The 18,390-nt window shown below is 47.3% G+C and overlaps 1 protein-coding gene and 1 long non-coding RNA gene across 3 annotated transcripts in view; one reads left to right on the top strand and one right to left on the bottom strand.

Annotated features, from left to right (window-relative positions):
* LOC308571474 overlaps positions 1-18,390 on the top strand; it is a 116,219-nt gene that overhangs the window by 44,638 nt on the left and 53,191 nt on the right. The window lies entirely within an intron of this gene.
* The window catches only part of SMYD1 (SET and MYND domain containing 1), a 58,116-nt gene continuing 39,908 nt past the window's right edge, over positions 183-18,390 (bottom strand). For both annotated transcript variants that reach the window (XM_081166559.1, XM_081166560.1), the window contains 5 exons: positions 9,327-9,519; positions 8,480-8,572; positions 7,115-7,278; positions 4,380-4,548; positions 183-598 (listed from right to left, as the gene is read on the bottom strand). In XM_081166559.1, the coding sequence (XP_081022685.1) occupies positions 440-598; positions 4,380-4,548; positions 7,115-7,278; positions 8,480-8,572; positions 9,327-9,519 (778 nt within the window). In that variant the 3' untranslated portion in view covers positions 183-439. The remainder of the gene's footprint in view (positions 599-4,379; positions 4,549-7,114; positions 7,279-8,479; positions 8,573-9,326; positions 9,520-18,390) is intronic.

The raw sequence follows: 18,390 nt of genomic DNA, 5'->3' as shown, positions 1-18,390 counted from the left end.
GGGTCCCTTTACCTTGACCTTACTTGGGACACACTTAAGGCAACATCTTAACACTCAAATGCTTTTTAAGGAATAATATAAATGTAACCTCCGTTTGAGATGGATGTACAAACTGTGGCAAAGTGATGTTCTTCCAAAAGTAAGACAAACACAAATGAATGAAACAAGTGTTGAAGCCACATGTGTCATAATAACTTTATTGATCATTGAAATCAGTGAATGTAGGCTTTGACTCCTCCCGTGAAATGTTTCTAACTCAACATGCTGGGCATGTAGAAAAAGCATGTCTCTCTGGTGCTGTCCTCAGGAGAGCTGGACATTCAGAACCAAACCCCCACTTTCCTTGGCACTTCCTTCCTGTTCAGAACCAAAATGGCTGATTTTGCACCAGCTGTCGGGATTCCACAAGACACCTCCAGGCCGGCCAACAATCCCATTCTTATTTCTTCTGGAAGATGCCAGGTGAAATCTCGTTGGCGGCGGGCTCAGGCATGACCTGGATTGTTTGGTTCTGAAGAGCTGCCTCTCGCATCTTGTAGTACATAAACTCATTCTCTTGGAACATGCGCAGCTCCATCTCTGACTGAACGCGCATGGCCTGAAAGGATGGAGAAAATGAGACACAAAGCTAATTTCTTGGGAGTCTGCTTGCGATGCGCGAGGAAGGCCTCATCCCTGAAACCCAGTTTCCATCGCAAACTGCTAACATTTTTCCTTGTCATACTACACGTTGTGCATCCTCTGCGCAAAAACAAGTTTTTAAAAAATCTGAATTTCATTATGATAATCTTCCATCACTTACATTGCTTCTGCTAGTCATACCGCAAGCGGTTGCTCTTAGGGGTTATGCGAACTAATAAAGGCCAATGCAACTCTCATTTAGCCCCTACTCTGTGGCTTCTGATGTTTCATAAAGTCCACACATTTTTAAGTGTCAGCTAGAAACATGCTCTTCTATTCAAGTTGAGATCCCACTGGTCAGGCTACGGACAGAGCGTTTAGTGGGCAGTGTTAGAAACTCAGATATACAAGCTAGGTGCCAAATGGCTGCTTAAATCAGGGTTACAGTTGCCAAAACAGAATGCCTAGTTGCCATTTTGGGGGGGCAGATGATTCGAAAGTCGTATTTTTCAATATGAGTTTTTTTTGTTCCAGCAATTCATTCTGACTGTGCAGGTAAAATATAGAGGATATAATTCTCCAGGAGGTGTTGTCAGTGTGTTGAAACAGTCAAGACCTGTTAGGTTTCCAAGGGGTTGCTTGAGAGCAAGCAGGCAAATACCGTATTTTTCGCTCTATAAGACGCACCAGACCACTAGTTTTTGGGGGAGGAAAACAAGAAAAAAAATATTCTGAATCTCAGAAGCCAGAACAGCAAGAGGGATCGCTGCGCAGTGAAAGCAGCAATCCCTCTTGCTGTTCTGGCTTCAGCGATAGCTGCGCAGCCTGCATTCGCTCCATAAGACGCACACACATTTCCCCTTACTTTTTAGGAGGGGAAAAAATATGGTACCTCCCTGCTTGGCTGTGAAGCCTTTAACTGTCCAGAGCGCCACTCTCCCATGGCTGACTCATTCCCTGGCAGAATCCGTGAGTGGGCGGGGCTTAAACTTTCCCCAGCAAAGTAATTTCTTGACGCCCAGTCTGTGCCTCCCCTCTTGGCGCGAAACCTTACTGCGCAAGGAGGGCGTGGGTAACGGTGGACCTCTCCCCTCCCCGCTTTGCCCAGGCAAAGTGTCCTGGCAACGCCTCGCCTCCTCCGAACCCTGCAGCTCCTCTCCACTGGAGGCGTGGTTACTCTCCTCCATTGAAGAGGAGCTGCTTTCCACGATCTTTGGGGGCTCTCTGTAATCTATCCAGCTTTTCTTCTCCCCCTCCTGAACTGATGGCAGTTCCCTGACAAGACCCAAGGATCCTCAGGCATGCGCCTCCAAGATGGTGGAGATGTCGGGCGCCATCCAGTCACCCAGGCATCTTCACTTGGTCGCAAGTGGCCTGGCGAATTTCAAACACAGGTAGTGGGGGTGTTATTGTGTGTGTGGAGGGTGTTAATGTTTTTGTTTGCTACTATGGTATGTCATTTGTTGTTTTCGTATTGTAAACTGCCCTGTGATCCTTGGATGAGAGGCAGTATAGAAGAAATAATAATAATAATAATAATAATAATAATAATAATAATAATAATAATAATAATAATTATTATTATTATTATTATTATTATTATTATTATTTCTTGCATTGCAGACAGCTATATTTGGGTCCCCTATTGGTGACTAATGGGACACAGGAGGCGCTGTGGGTTAAACCACAGAGCCTAGGACTTGCCGATCAGAAGGTCAGCGGTTCGAATCGCCACGACAGGGTGAGCTCCCGTCGCTCGGTCACAGCTCCTGCCAACCTAGCAGTTCGAAAGCATGTCAAAGTGCAAGTAGATAAATAGGTACCACGACTGGACCTAATGGTCAGGGGTCCTTTACTTTTATGGGTGACTAAGCTGTGGCCCTTCATACTGCAGGACTGTAATTCTCATAACCCCTGACCATTGGCCATGCTGCCTGCGACAGATGGGAGTTGTAACCCCTGCTGTAAATATTGCAAGGCCAAATGATCACTTGGCTCGCTTGTGCAGTCTGTCTGGCCCTTCTGCATATGTGAACTGAGCTGAATGGCTGTAGCTAATGCACCTTCCAGAGGGATGCCTGGAAACAATTTGCCACTTGGAGCAGCTGGCAAGGAGATCCAGTTTCGAGGGACTTCAACATCATTTGTTCTCCCTATGAACAATCTCCAAATACAGTGGTACCTCGGGTTAAGAACTTAATTCGTTCTGGAGGTCTGTTCTTAACCTGAAACTGTTCTTAACCTGAGGTACCACTTTAGCTAATGGGGCCTCCCGTTGCCACCACACGATTTCTGTTCTCATCCTGAAGCAAAGTTCTTAACCAGAGGTACTATTTCTGGGTTAGCGGAGTCTGTAACCTGAAGCGTCTGTAACCTGAGGTAACACTGTAAATTTACTGAACAGCCTGATGGTTGTGTATTTAATGTAGCTAGTGAAGAATAGTGACTGAGGTGAGAGGGAGAGACAGCTGCCGTTTGAAGCAAAGTCCTCACCTCAAATCTCACCTCTGCAATGATCTCACCAGGTGGCCTCAGGTAACTGTTGCTCTCTCCGTCTGTCTCTCTCTCTCAGCCTTCCTTCTCCCCTCCATCCACACAGACTTCTCCCCTCTCCAGTTTAGGAATACAGTGGTACCTCAAGTTAAGAACTTAATTTGTTCCGAAGGTCCGTTCTTAACATGAAACTGTTCTTAACCTGAAGCACCACTTTAGCTAATGGGGCCTCCCGCTGCCGCCGCACAATTTCTGTTCTCATCCTGAAGCAAAGTTCTTAACCTGAAGCACTATTTCTGGGTTAGCGGAGTCTGTAACCTGAAGCGTATGTACCCCAAGGTACCACTGTACAATTAACTCGAGTTGAGAACTTTGCCCCAGGGTGCAAACGGAAATCGCGCACCGGAGGCCCCATTAGCGAAAGCACGCCTCTAGTTAAGAACAGTTTCAGGTCAAGAACAGACCTCTGGAACGAATCAAGTTTGTAATTATTATTATTATTATTTATTTATTTATTTATTTATTTATTTATTCCCCGCCCATCTGGCTGGGCCTCCCCAGCCACTCTGGGCGGCTTCCATAGAAACCAAAAATACAGTAAAATATCACACGTTAAAAACTTCCCTGAACAGGGCTGCCTTAAGATGTCTTCTGAATGTCAGGTAGTTGTTTATCGCTTTGACATCTGCTGGAAGGGCGTTTCACAGGGCGGGCGCCACTACCGAGAAGGCCCTCTGCCTGGTTCCCTGTAGCTTTGCTTCTCGCAGTGAGGGAACCGCCAGAAGGCCCTCGGCGCCGGACCTCAGCGTCCGGGCAGAATGATGGGGGTGGAGACGCTCCTTCAGGTATACTGGACCGAGGCCGTTTAGGGCTTTAAAGGTCAGCACCAACACTTTGAATTGTGGTCGGAAACGTACTGGGAGCCAATGTATGTCTTTCAAGACCGGTGTTATATGGTCTCGGCGGCCGCCCCCAGTCACCAGTCTGGCTGCTGCGTTCTGGATTAGTTGTAGTTTCCGGGTCACCTTCAAAGGTAGCCCCACGTAGAGTGCATTGCAGTAGTCCAAGCGGGAGATAACCAGAGCATGCACCACTCTGGCGAGACAGTCTGTGGGCAGATAGGGTCTCAGCCTACGTACCAGATGGAGCTGGTAGACAGCTGCCCTGGACACAGATTTGACCTGTGCCTCCATGCACAGCTGTGAGTCCAAACTAGAGGTACCACTCTACGTTCCTGGAGCCTCACAATACCACGAGTCACTTACCTCCAAATCTTTGGTAATTGGGTGGGTGGAGCCATGGGTCACCAGAAGAATAGCGTAGGCTTTGCAAATCATCCCATGGCCTGCTTCAATGAGGCCAGCATGCCACTGAGTCACTCCAGCTCTCATGAGGGCCATCCCTAGCTGTGCGTTGTTTGGGTGGTAGAGTTTCCTAGGGGAAATACACAAGGAAGCCACTTGACATTTGCAAATCAGTGCTGGGGCATATATGTTGCTTCTTGCTTGGGTTTCCAGCTTGTTGGAGATGTGGCGATTTGCTTCATGGAGGGCTCAGTCCAAAGGAGGAGGTTTGACTCCATTCCTTCTTCCACCAATCACTACTGCCTCCATAATGGATGGAAAGTTATGCTAGGTCTCTGGGACTACACAACCATTGCTACTGTGCCTTGGGACCATGTCTTGGAAGCTGTGATGTTGAATGGTTGGAGGCACAAGCTGAACGGATGGATAGGTGTTCAAAAATAGGTGTTCAAAAAGTGAACATACTAAGCTTAAGGTGGGGTAAACGGTTATGGGAGCATGAAAGTCTGGCGCCCCTTGGGATCCTGCCAATGTAATTTCATGGATCTTTGGGATGCATAATAATAATAATAATAATAATAATAATAATAATAATTTATTTATTTATACCCCGCCCATCTGGCTGGGCTTCCCCAGCCACTCTGGGTGCCTTCCAACAAAACACTAAAATACAATAACCTATTGAATATTAAAAGCTTCCCTAAATAGGGTTGCCTTCAGATGTCTTCTAAAAGCTTGGTAGTCATTTTTCTCTTTGACATCTGGTGGGAGGGCGTTCCACAGGGCAGGTGCCACCACCGAGAAGGCCCTTTGCCTGGTTCCCTGTAACCTCACTTCTCGCAGTGAGGTAACCACCAGAAGGCCCTCGGTGCTGGACCTCAGTGTCCAGGTAGAACGATGGGGGTGGAGATGCTCCTTCAGGTATACCGTTTAGGGTTTTAAAGGTTAGCACCAACACTTTGAATTGTGCTCGGACAAGACAGGACAAGACAAGCAGCTAGTTGCCAGGGATTTCGCACATGACCCTATAAAGGTTGGATTGGATGGTGATGATCAAGGATTGGATGATGCAGACAGCGATAGACTTTATTCTCTATGGCTCCATGTAATTCCTAAAGGACTAGTAAACAGTTACAATCTAGGATGCCATAGGAAGGTGCCTCCTGCCCCAGACTTTGAAATCACCAGGAGCATGGGGGAGATTTAGCCCCCATCAGGGGCAGAGGAAGGGGTGTTTGGTGGGAGCGGGCCGCCCCGGGTGTCACCACTGAGGGGGGTGACAAAATGCCAGGCGGCACTCACCGCGGGGCCTGGAGCGTGCCTGAGCCACGCGTCTCTCCTGGGAGTGACACGGTGGCGTCATCCGCCTGCCTGTCTCCCCCTCAGCTGTAGGGCGGCTGAGTGGGAGGAGGCAGGCAGACTCCTCAGAGGCCCCGCAGAACGTCCTGCCCCACCCCACGGGCAGCTGGCCTCGCCCCTGGGGACAGGGCACATGCCCCAGGTGCCCAATCGGCTTGCTCCGTCGCTGGCCCCCATAGCACTGGTGCCTCCCCTGTCCCTTCCACTGAACTGACTCCATTTCTTCACTTGCGGACAGCCTTGCTGCCAGCCCTCGGTCCAAACTGCACCAACAGGGGACCCCGGGTAAAACAGGAATAGATCGCTATGAATTGCGCACCTACTCAGTTCATGCCCAAAAGAGAGGTGCTTGAAAAAAAAACACATACTTGACCTGATGATGGACATTTTGGTAGCATCATAAAAAGAAGAATTACAGCCATACCTCGGGTTACAGACACTTCAGGTTGCACCGAAACCCGGAAGTACCGGAACGGGTTACTTCCGGGTTTCGGCAGTCGCGCATGCGGAGAAGCGCTAAATCACGCTTTGTGCATGTGCAGAAGTGCCGAATTGCAACCCCTGCATGCGCAGACGCGCCGCTGCAGGTTGCGAACGCTGCAGGTTGCGAACATGCATCCCGCATGGATCACGTTCGCAACCCGAGCGTCCACTGCACTGGCAACAAGGAATATATTAACTGCATTGTTTATATATGCAAATAAGTTCCGGAAGAGCAGAGAAAAGATGGAACTGCCAGGTGAACCTAAGCAGGTTATGACATTGTACAGCTTTCACTGGATGCTTTAAAGCTCCCCTATTGTTACAGATGCGGGTGGTGCTGTGGGTTAAACCACAGAGCCTAGGACTTGCCGATCAGAAGATCGGCAGTTCAAATCCCCGCGACCGGGTGAGCTCCCGTTGCTCGGTCCCTGCTCCTGCCAACCTAGAAGTTCGAAAGCACGTCAAAGTGCAAGTAGATAAATAGGTACCACTCTGGCGGGAAGGTAAACGGCATTTCCGTGCGCTGCTCTGGTTCGCCAGAAGCGGCTTAGTCATGCTGGCCACATGACCCGGAAGCTGTACGCTGGCTCCCTTGGCCAATAAAGCGAGATGAGCGCCGCAACCCCAGAGTCGGTCACGACTGGACCTAATGGTCAGGGGTCCCTTTACCCTTTACCTATTGTTACAGAAAGATGAGTTGGCTTGCAGTCAGCATTGTGTTTCATTTTGGAAAACTGTTTCAAAATCATTTTTATTTGTTGCATTTTTATTGCGGCTGTACTCTGCTGCAATATTCGGTAACTTTTAGCAGCCTAGAGATATTCCAAATAAATGAATGAAATGTCTATACATACATGTAACCGTCCACCATTCTTTTTGAATAACCAGCTGCCTCGTCGAAGAGCTGGAGGTAAGAGAGAACCTCCGACATGATACTGAGGATTCTGAGTAGGTAAAGGTTTGTGTCTCCCAGCACTGGGTCCTGCTTGTCCAGGCATTCACGACACAACTTTACAACCTAGGACAAACCACACAGAGAAAGGAGCATCATAGAAAGAGGTACACTTGTGGCAGAACAAATCTGCCTCTGCAGTACATAGCTCTGGAGACATGATGTTTTACAAGGGAGTTGGGACATAAACGACCGGTTTTGGTACCCGCTTAACACACATATCCAAAATGATATTTTGTTTCCCAAGAGGATAGCTATTCCTTTCCAGTCTTTGTCAGCTAGCACACTATCATGTTTGTGGAATGGGGTGTTTGGTGTGTTAGGGGTAGGGTAGTGCCGCTGGTGGGGGACACACCGTGCTCCTTCTGGGGTAATGTGGTGCCCCATCCAACTCTCAACCCTCACACTAAAAGTCCCAGGTACTCATTAAACAAATTCCTGGAGTATGTGGTACCCACAAGAGGACACCACTTAACCACCTGAGTTGGATGATAATCATCATCACCATCAAGACCAGGCTCAGGGTGACTAACATCAGGTATAAAAACCATTGATTAAAATACGACTTAAAAACAGGATTAAAATACAGCCTCATTTCAGTGGAAGCCCAGCTCAAAAACTGTTTGGGGGGAGAAATCGTCAAGTCTCCATCAAGGCCAACTATCCAGACTGGTCCTACGTGGGCCAGAAAAAAGCCAGGGAAATAGAGGTTCCATCACAGAAGGTAAAGGAAATGGGATCAGGCTGATTCCAAGCCAAAGGCCAGGTGGAACAACTCTGTCTTACAGGCCCTGCAGAAAGAAATCAGATCCTGCAGAGACAGAGAGTTGAAAAGGCCCTGGTTGAGGCTAATCTGACTTCCTTAGGGCCCGGGACCACTAGGGTGTTGCTATTTATGGACCTTAAGGTCCTCCTCAGGGCATACCAGGAGGGGCAGTCCCATAGGTACAAGGTTCCTAGGGGGAGGCATCCTTTCAGGTAAAAAAGGACCTGGGCTGTTTAGGGCTTTATACACAAATAGTAAAACCTTAAACTTTGCTCGGCAGCTAAATATTTCTGTTAAGTTAAGGGAAGGAACTATTTTCATGTATTCTATCATTGTTCTTCCCAATCACTCAGAGCCTTCTTTTGGGCAGGCAAATGGAGATCATGGAAATATTTTTTTCCCACCATGTCCCTAGCTATAAAATAATGTGGACGTAAGATGTTATTGTCTGGGTTTCCTCAACACATTAATAAGCAGAGGACCAAGCCTTCTGTGACTCACTTGGTGGTATATCCCTTCGGTACGAGCCTCATCAATCTTTTCCAGGGTTTCTTTGGAGAACTGGATGACGTCCTTCACCACTTCCTTGGATGGCTGCAAGAGGCAAGGGGAAACGATTCAAATGTGCCTCTTTAGCTCTTCCTGTCAGAATTTTCCAAAACTGCCCAGCTGGCAACCCAATTATCTTTTCATTAGCAAAATCCAGGATCAATTACCTTCCTGATTGTGTATACCAGCCAGAGCTCAGAAATTCATTTTATAATAATATAATAAATAATTTATTATTTATACCCCGCCCATCTGGCTGGGCTTCCCCAGCCACTCTGGACGGCTTCCAACAAAATATTAAAATACCGTAATAAATTGAACATTAAAAGCTTCCCTAAACAGGGCTGTCTTCTAAAAGTCTGGTAGTTGTTTATTTCCTTGGCATCTCGTGGGAGGGCATTCCACAGGGCGGGTGCCGCTACCAAGAAGGCCCTCTGCCTGGTTCCCTGTAACTTGGCTTCTCGCAATGAGGGAACTGCCAGAAGGCCCTCGGAGCTGGACCTCAGGGTCCGGGCTGAACGATGGGGGTGGAGACCCTCCTTCAGGTATACTGGACCGAGGCCATTTAGGGCTTTAAAGGTCAGCACCAAGACTTTGAATTGTGCTCGAAAACGTACTGGGAGCCAATGTAGGTCTTTTAAGACTGGTGTTATGTGGTCTCGGCTAGACTCCCAGTCACCAGTCTAGCTGCCGCATTCTGGACTAGTTGTAGTTTCCGGGTCACCTTCGAAGGTAACCCCACGTAGAGCACATTGCAGTAGTCCAAGTAGAAGGAACTAGTTCAAGTTCAGTCTCATACCTTTTCATTCCCCTCTTTCACAGCCGTCATCAGGTCGTCTTTGATTCCTTTTTGGCAATGCTCACAGGTGCAGTCAAAATAATACTGCTTCTTCAGCTGCTGCTTTCTGTCTTCACTAACATTGAGGAAATCTACATAGGAAACAGTCAGCTCTTCCCCGATGGAGATCTTACCCAGAGCACGCAACTCGATCCTGGTGTCAAACAAGCAAAGATAAACACCAGAGACTTGTCTGTGTAGCTTTCCAGTAATAATAATATCAGGAGTGACCCACCACTACCCACAATGCCTAGGACGAAAGGATTCCTTCCCAGAGCTGTGCGTCCTTTCCACACTTCCAAAACCCTGTACCAAGGTAACACAAATCCTGCATAACAGAAGGCTGTATTTGGCTACCTGCATAAAAGGTAAAGGTACCCCTGACCGTTAGGTCCAGTCACAAATGACTCTGGGGCTGCGGCGCTCATCTCGCTCTATAGGCCGAGGGAGCTGGCATTTGTCCACAGACAGCTTCCGGGTCATGGCCAGCAGGACTAAGCCGCTTCAGCGAACCAGAGCAGCGCAGGGAAACACCGTTTACCTTCCCGCCAGAGTGGTACCTATTTATCTACTTGCACTTGACGTGCTTTCGAACTGCTAGGTGGGCAGGAGCTGGGACCAAGCAACGGGAGCTCACCCCGTCGTGGGGATTCAAACCACCGACCTTCTGAGAGGAAAGCCCTGGGCTCTGTGGTTTAGACCACAGCACCACCCGCGTCCCCTGGCTACCTGCATAAATGTATGCAAATCAATAAAATGTTGGTGGGGTTTGTTACTTTGCATAATTAATTGGGCTTTCCCCCCTACCTCACTCTTTCCCCCTACTTCTGCTAGAGTACATCACAAGGAATCAGAAATCAGAGCTGTTGCTTTGAAATGAAAGCTGCCTTAGTTGTGCAACTAATGGAACATTGCATGCATTTTCTGGGTTTCCATATGATCACAGCATACATACAGCCTTGACCATATGCTCAGAGCACCAATATATATATATTTGGTCAGTGGATTTCTATTTCTGCTGCTCACGCACACAGGTCAGATTTTTGTCAGCACTTTCCCTCTCGCTGCCAGCATCACTTCCCAATTTCCTTTAAATCAGAAAATTACCGTATTTTTCGCTCTATAAGACGCAACGGACCATAAGACACACCTAGTTTTTGGAGATGGAAAACAAAAAAAATATTCTGAATCTCAGAAGCCAGAACAGCAAGAGGGATTGCTGTGCAGTGAAAGCAGGGATCCCTCTTGCTGTTCTGGCTTCTGGGAGAGCCAGTGTGGTGTAGTGGTTAAGAGCGGTAGTCACGTAATCTGGGAAACCGGGTTCGTGTCTCCGCTCCTCCACATGCAACTGCTGGGTGACCTTGGGCCAGTCGCACTTCTTTGAAGTCTCTCAGCCTCACTCACCTCACAGAGTGTTTGTTGTGGGGGAGGAAGGGAAAGGAGAATGTTAGCCGCTTTGAGACTCCTGAAGGGGAGTGAAAGGCGGGATATCAAATCCAAACTCTTCTTCTTCTTCTTCATAGCTGTGCAGCCTGCATTCGCTCCATAAAACGCACACACATTTCCCCTTACTTTTTAGGAGGGAAAAAGTGAGTCTTATAGAGCAAAAAATACGGTACTTGAAGGTAGCACTGGGTCTGATTTTAGGACATGGGTCACCCAGATTACGTGGTAAGAAGCTGAGCCTTTGCACAGCTGGACACCAGGCTCACCAGAGGAATCCCATTTATTTATTAAATTTGAATCCACCTGGTCCTCCATACATTACTCAAGGCAGACTCCCTGAGCTCTAGCAGCTGAACTGATGCACCATTCGATCATTCTCCAGGACAAAGGCATCAGCCTTGAGAGAATGCATGGGGAATGTGGAAAGTAAACGTTCTTATTTTGCCCCCCATGGGAATGCCAGCATTTGGGCTATCCTCACAGGTACATCATTCGCTCCATAAACAAGAATGCATTTTGAAAGATCTCCATTTCGAACACATCTCTGTGTTTTTGTACCATACCATCCGAAACATATTGTCTTCTATTGTCATTTCAATAGGGCTGCTTAAATAGGCTTTGGGACTCCCCAGATTGCAGAATTGTGTCAAATTTTTTCAGCCACAATTCTTCTAAGCATGTTGCATGTAAAGATCTTTCAGTTTCCCCCACCTTCCCCCCTTAATTTCCAGAGGGGTAGCTGTGTTAGTCTGTTGCCACAAATAAAGAGTCTTTGGCAAGTTAAAGACCGACACATTTATTATGGCAATTTTATTATTGTGGGACAGAGACCACAAAAGCTTATGCAGTGGTAAATGTGCTAGACTTTCAGGTACCACAAGAGTTGTTTAGTTTTTTAAAAATTCATTTATTTTAGGCATATATAACCTGCTCTTTCTTGAAAAGCTCAGAAAGGCCTGCACAAACTTCCTTGACCAGGTCCACAGCTGTTTAGTTTCAACAGTGCTACGCCATAACAGTTCATTAGGACCCTAGATTTGTTGGGGAGATGAAGAATACATATCTATGAGTGCTTGCTCATTGGCTGCAGGACCAAGGAACTGGTAGACTTCCAGATGTTGAACGCCAACTCCCATCAGTCTTAGCCAGCCTAGCTAATGGTCAAGGATGATGGCATTCCCCAGCCCTGATTTGCAGGGACCAATAGCAAACATCTGCCACAGTGCACTCAAATTCAATCACAACTTTTCAATTGAAAGCACCACTCTCTCTTTTTTTTTAAAGGATGTTCCTTTACATGCCACATTAACCATATTCATAATTAGATCCACACAGGTTTAAAAAGACAACAATGTGTTAGTTGTGGAGACTTAAGTTTCAAGCATGCAACATCTCCCAACAAAGACCTTTTTTTTACAATCAGCTATTCTATCTAGAGACATGCAAGCAACCGTTTCCCTTGTAAATCATTGGAGTTTTGACAGCCTACTTTGCACCCATGACCCAAGGTGAGCCAACCAACTCGGGCAGCTGTGGGGCACTGGTTGGAGGCATGACCTGCCACCTCCTTGGTAGCGCCCCCCATGGGCAAAGAGGAGGCACTGCTGGTCTCCTCCCATCCTTAGGCATGACTGAGAGCAGGATCCTCCCTTGGATTGGATTCCCACTTCAACCATCTGGTAAGATTGATTTGATTCCCCTGCTTGTCCCCAGTGCAGAACTTCACCCATCCCTTCTTCCCTGGTGGGGCGTAGGGATACCATTTTGTGGTTCCAAAATGTCTTGGACAGGCCCTGACCACCAGGAATGCTTGGAATAACCCTTACAGTTTTCACAGCTCTCCCCTCATTGCAAAGGGAGGAGGTAACCAGTGACAGGAGGTTGATGTGCTTGCTTCCACACTCCAAAGCACATGGACCAGTCTGCCCAAAGGACTTCACCCTTCTAAGCATGTGTTTTTAAGCTGCTTGCAATTGATTGAGCACACGATCTCTTGCCAGCCATTCCCTCCCTCTTCACCGAGGTAAAAGTAAAGGGACCCCTGACTGTTAAGTCCGGCCGCAAACGACTCTGGGGTTGCAGCGCTCGTCTTGCTTTATAGGCCGAGGGAGCCGGTGTTTGTCCATAGACAGCTTCCGGGTCATGTGGCCAGCATGACTAAGCTGCTTCTGGCGAACCAGAGCAGTTCATGGAAACGCCGTTTACCTTCCCTCCGGAGTGGTACCTATTTATCTACTTGCACTTTGACGTGCTTTCGAACTGCTAGGTTGGCAGGAGCTGGGACCGAGCAATGGGAGCTCACCCCGTCGCGGGGATTCGAACCGCCGACCTTCTGATTGGCAAGACCTTCTTCACTGAGGTACTTAGGTTTATTAATTTTTGTTATCATTACAAAGGGAGCCAGTGGCAAGGGTGAGCACACCAGAAAATTGTAATATGAAATGAATGGCAAAGGATTAAAAGAAGAAGATCACACATTGATTTCAATAGGGAGAGTTCACCAGGTGTCAAGGAAGGAGTCAGGGACAGGTCAGCAATAGCTCACAAGGTGTCAATGAAGTTAAATCTTTATTCAAAGAAACAAAACAGCTCAAGGCTCATGAGCACAGCCTGTAGGTTTTGCCCCCAATGAAGAAGCTTCAAGGACTTAAGATCCTTTGCCTTCTCTCTCTTCGCTCTGCCCTCTCCACCCCTCTCCATGTTCTGGGAGACAAGGTGGAGAGGAGCTGGACACTGTAGCAGGAGGAGACACCCTCACTTCTTCAGCACCCTGCCCTCTTCCTCCCCAGCCTCTGCTTCTGCCTCGGAGTCTGAACTGTGCTCTGCCACAGCCTCTTCCTGCTCCCTAAGCCCTGTTGCCTAGAATCATAGAATCATAGAATCATAGAGTTGGAAGAGACCACAAGGGCCATCGAGTCCAACCCCCTGCCAAGCAGGAAACACCATCAGAGCACTCCTGACATATGGTTGTCAAGCCTCTGCTTAAAAACCTCCAAAGTAGGAGACTCCACCACACTCCTTGGCAGCAAATTCCACTGTCGAACAGCTCTTACTGTCAGGAAGTTCTTCCTAATGTTTAGGTGGAATCTGCTTTCTTGTAGTTTGGATCCATTGCTCCGTGTCCGCTTCTCTGGAGCAGCAGAAAACAACCTTTCTCCCTCCTCTATGTGACATCCTTTTATATATTTGAACATGGCTATCATATCACCCCTTAACCTCCTCTTCTCCAGGCTAAACATGCCCAGCTCCCTTAGCCGTTCCTCATAAGGCATCGTTTCCAGGCCTTTGACCATTTTGGTTGCCCTCTTCTGGACACGTTCCAGTTTGTCAGTGTCCTTCTTGAATTGTGGTGCCCAGAACTGGACACAGTACTCCAGGTGAGGTCTGACCAGAGCAGAATACAGTGGCACTATTACTTCCCTTGATCTAGATGCTATACTCCTATTGATGAGGCCCAGAATTGCATTGGCTTTTTTAGCTGCCGCGTCACACTGTTGGCTCATGTCAAGTTTGTGGTCAACCAAGACTCCTAGATCCTTTTCACATGTACTGCTCTCAAGCCAGGTGTCACCCATCTTGTATTTGTGCCTCTCATTTTTTTTGCCCAAGTGCAATACTTTACATTTCTCCCTGTTAAAATTCATCTTGTTTGTTTTGGCCCAGTTTTCTAATCTGTCAAGGTCGTTTTGAAGTGTGTTCCTGTCCTCTGGGGTGTTAGCCACCCCTCCCAGTTTAGTGTCATCTGCAAATTTGATCAGGATGCCCTTGAGTCCATCATCCAAGTCGTTGATAAAGATGTTGAATAAGACCGGGCCCAAGACAGAACCCTGTGGCACCCCACTAGTCACTCTTCTCCAGGATGAAGAGGAACCATTGATGAGCACCCTTTGGGTTCGGTCAGTCAGCCAGTTACAAATCCACTGAGTGGTAGCATAGTCAAGACCGCATTTTACCAGCTTCTTTACAAGAATATCATGGGGCACCTTGTCAAATGCCTTACTGAAATCAAGGTAGGCTATATCCACTGAGTTCCCTTCATCTACCAGGCTTGTAATTCTGTCAAAAAACGAGATCAGGTTAGTCTGACATGACTTATTTTTCAGAAATCCATGCTGACTATTGGTGATCACAGCATTCCTTTCTAGGTGCTCACAGACTGTTTTCTTAATGATCTGCTCCAGAATCTTCCCTGGTATTGATGTCAGACTGACTGGGCGGTAATTATTTGGGTCCTCTCTTTTCCCCTTTTTGAAAATAGGGACAACATTTGCCCTCCTCCAGTCTGCCGGGACTTCGCCTGTTCTCCAGGAATTCTCAAAGATGACTGCCAGTGGTTCTGAGATCACATCTGCCAGTTCTTTTAATACTCTTGGATGCAGTTCATCTGGCCCTGGAGACTTGAATACATCTAAACTAGCCAAGTATTCTTGTACTATCTCCTTAGTTATTCTGGGCTGTGTTTCCTTTGCTGAATCATTTGCTCCAAATTCTTCAGGTCGGGCATTGTTTTCTTCATCGGAGAAGACTGAGGCAAAGAAGGCATTGAGGAGTTCAGCCCTTTCTGTGTCCCCTGTTTGCATTTCACCATCTTCTCCTCTGAGTGACCCCACTGTTTCTTTGTTCTTCCTTTTGCTACGAGCATACCCATAAAAGCCTTTTTTGTTGCTTTTAACCTCTCTAGCAAGCCTGAGTTCATTCTGTGCTTTAGCTTTTCTGACTTTGTGTCTACACGTGCTGGCTATTTGTTTGAATTCCTCTTTGGTGGTTTCCCCCATTTTCCATTTTTTGTACACATCCTTTTTTAATCTTAACTCAGTTAAAAGTTCTTTAGATAGCCACCCTGGCTTCTTTAGGCACCTTCCATGTTTCCGTCTCATTGGTATTACCTGACGTTGTGCTTTTACTATCTCCCTCTTAACAAACTCCCAGCCATCATGAACTCCCTTTCCTTTTAGTATTACTGTCCATGGGATCTCACCCAGCACTTCCCTAAGTTTTATGAAGTCGGCTTTCTTAAAGTCAAGAAATTGAGTCCTAGTATGCTTGGCTGCTCCTTTCCGCTGTATAGTAAACTTCAGAAGAGCATGATCACTCGCGCCTAATGATCCTTCCACTTCTACCCCACTAACCAGGTCATCAACATTGGTTAGGACCAGATCTAAAATGGCTGTTCCTCTTGTTGCTTCTCCCACTTTCTGGACAATGAAGTTGTCTGCAAGGCCAGTGAGGAATCTGTTTGACCTTATGCTCTTGGCTGAGTTTGACATCCAACAAATATCCGGGTAATTGAAGTCCCCCATTACTACTATCTTCCTTCCTTTTGCATGCTTGGCCATCTGTTCCAGGAAGGCATCATCTATGTCCTCCGTTTGGCTTGGGGATCTATAGTAAACTCCCACAATGAGGTCTCTGTTATTCTTCTCTTCCTTAATTTTGACCCAAATGCTCTCAATTTGGCTTTGAGGTTCTAAATCTTGGATCTCTTCACAGGTATACACATCCCTGACATATAACGCCACTCCTCCTCCTTTCTTGTCTGGTCTGTTTCTCCGAAATAGATTGTATCCCTCCATTATTACATTCCAATCGTGGGACTTATCCCACCAGGTTTCAGTGATGCCTATTATGTCATATTTAGTTTGCTGTACCAAGAGCTCAAGCTCATCTTGTTTATTTCCCATGCTTTGCGCATTAGTGTACAGACATTGAAGTCCATTAATCATTCCCCCATGTCTCTTATTTAAGGATTTTTTCCTCCCACCACTAGGTCTGCGTGCTCTTTGCTCCATTTGGTCTATGACATTTGGATGATCATCTTCATCAATTGATAGACTCCTACCTTCAGGAGCACTGTCTCCCTCCCCCACATTAGTCAGTTTAAAGCCCTCCTGATGAGGTTTCTGAGATTTTTGGCAAAAACATTTCTCCCAACCGTTGTGAGGTGCAGCCCATCGCTTGCCAGAAGTCCATCTTCAAGAAACTGGAGTCCGTGATCTAAGAATCCAAACCGTTCCTGTTTACACCATTTGCGAAGCCAGCTGTTCACTTCCACTATTTTTCCCTCTCTCCCTGGGCCACGTCGTTCAACTGGGAGGACAGATGAGATGACAATTTGTGCATTTAATTGCTTCAATTTCCTGCCCAGAGCCTCGTAGTCTCCTTTGATCTTCTGGAGGCTATTGCTTGCAGTGTCATTGGTTCCCACATGAACCAAGAGGAAGGGGTATTTGTCAGTGGGTTTTATGATTCCTTGCAGTCGTTCAGTTACATCTTGGATCTTAGCCCCGGGGAGACAGCACACTTCCCGAGACATCTTGTCAGGCCCACAGATCACTGCTTCTGTTCCCCTCAGTAGGGAATCCCCTATCACCACTACACGCCTCCTCTTAGGTTTGGTCGGGGTTCTTCCATGAGCTGTCCGTTCCAAGGTCGCCTGCACATTCCCTGAGGACTGACTTTGCTGCTCGTCTTCATATACCTGATCGACTGAAATGAGGGAGAGATCCTCAGATGGAGTCTGCTCTTCGTCTTCCATGCTAGGGGAGAGGACCTCAAAGCGATTGTGTATTTCTAAACAATCAGAACGAACCCTGGGCCTCCTACTTCTTTGAGTCACGTTTCTCCATATATCTGGCTCCTGTGTTGATGAACTAGCCTCCTTCTCAGGGGAGTCCCCTGTCTCCTCCTTGGTGGAGACGGTGTGCTCTGTTGCTTCCAAGAAGAGCTCTAGCTCTCTAATTCTTTGGAGTGTAGCTACACGTTCCTCCAGTTGCTGGACTTTGTCTTTTAAGAGGGCAATCAACATGCAATTGCTGCAGGTAAAGCTGCCTGCAACCTTTGGCAAGATGGCAAACATTGCGCAGGAACCGCAGGCGACTGCAGCTGTTCCCTCCCCCTCCATATTGAGAACGTCGTTGGGGTGGCTACAGCGGTCCTCCATCATAAAAAGCGTGAAGACAGGACAAATAACTCCCCCCACAAAAAAACCTAGGTCTCCCCCAACAAACGTTTGAGACTAGCGCCCCAAATCTAAAAGATGGATTAAACTTCCCTTTGCACAGGGAAAACAGCTAATCAGCCACAAAGAAACACACACACACAAGAAAACCCTTTTTGCTCCTTCTTCAACTGCTGCCCTGCTACCTCTGATAAGCTCCTCCCACAGCTAATCACCTTCCTCAACAGAAACCCTGCCCCCTCTGACCTTTGCACAGGGAGAACAGCTAATCAGCCACCTTCATCTTCCGACACCTCCTCCTCCAAATCTGCTCCCTCTTCATCTTCCGACACCTCCTCCTCCAAATCTGCTCCCTCTTCTCCCTCTGATCACCCATCCCTGTCCCACCACCAATCCCCACTCTCTGAGCTTTCTTCCCTTGGGTGTTCCCCAGCTGGTTCCTTCCACCGTACCTCTGCATCTAGCCAGTCCAAGACACCATGTGTTCAACTCTCTCCCATTGAAATGAATGAAATTTAGCATTTATTGTGTTATTAAGTTAATACGTAAAATTAGACATATATTTTTTTAAGTACTTAACTTTGGCTGGATTGTCCCCATGGGATCTACATCTACTCATTC

This window comes from Podarcis bocagei (genome assembly GCF_964188305.1).
Source record: "Podarcis bocagei genome assembly, chromosome: 13".
Lineage (NCBI taxonomy): Eukaryota > Metazoa > Chordata > Lepidosauria > Squamata > Lacertidae > Podarcis > Podarcis bocagei.
The sequence above is the reverse complement of the archived record's forward strand: the minus strand, read 5'-3'. Positions and strand labels throughout refer to the sequence as shown.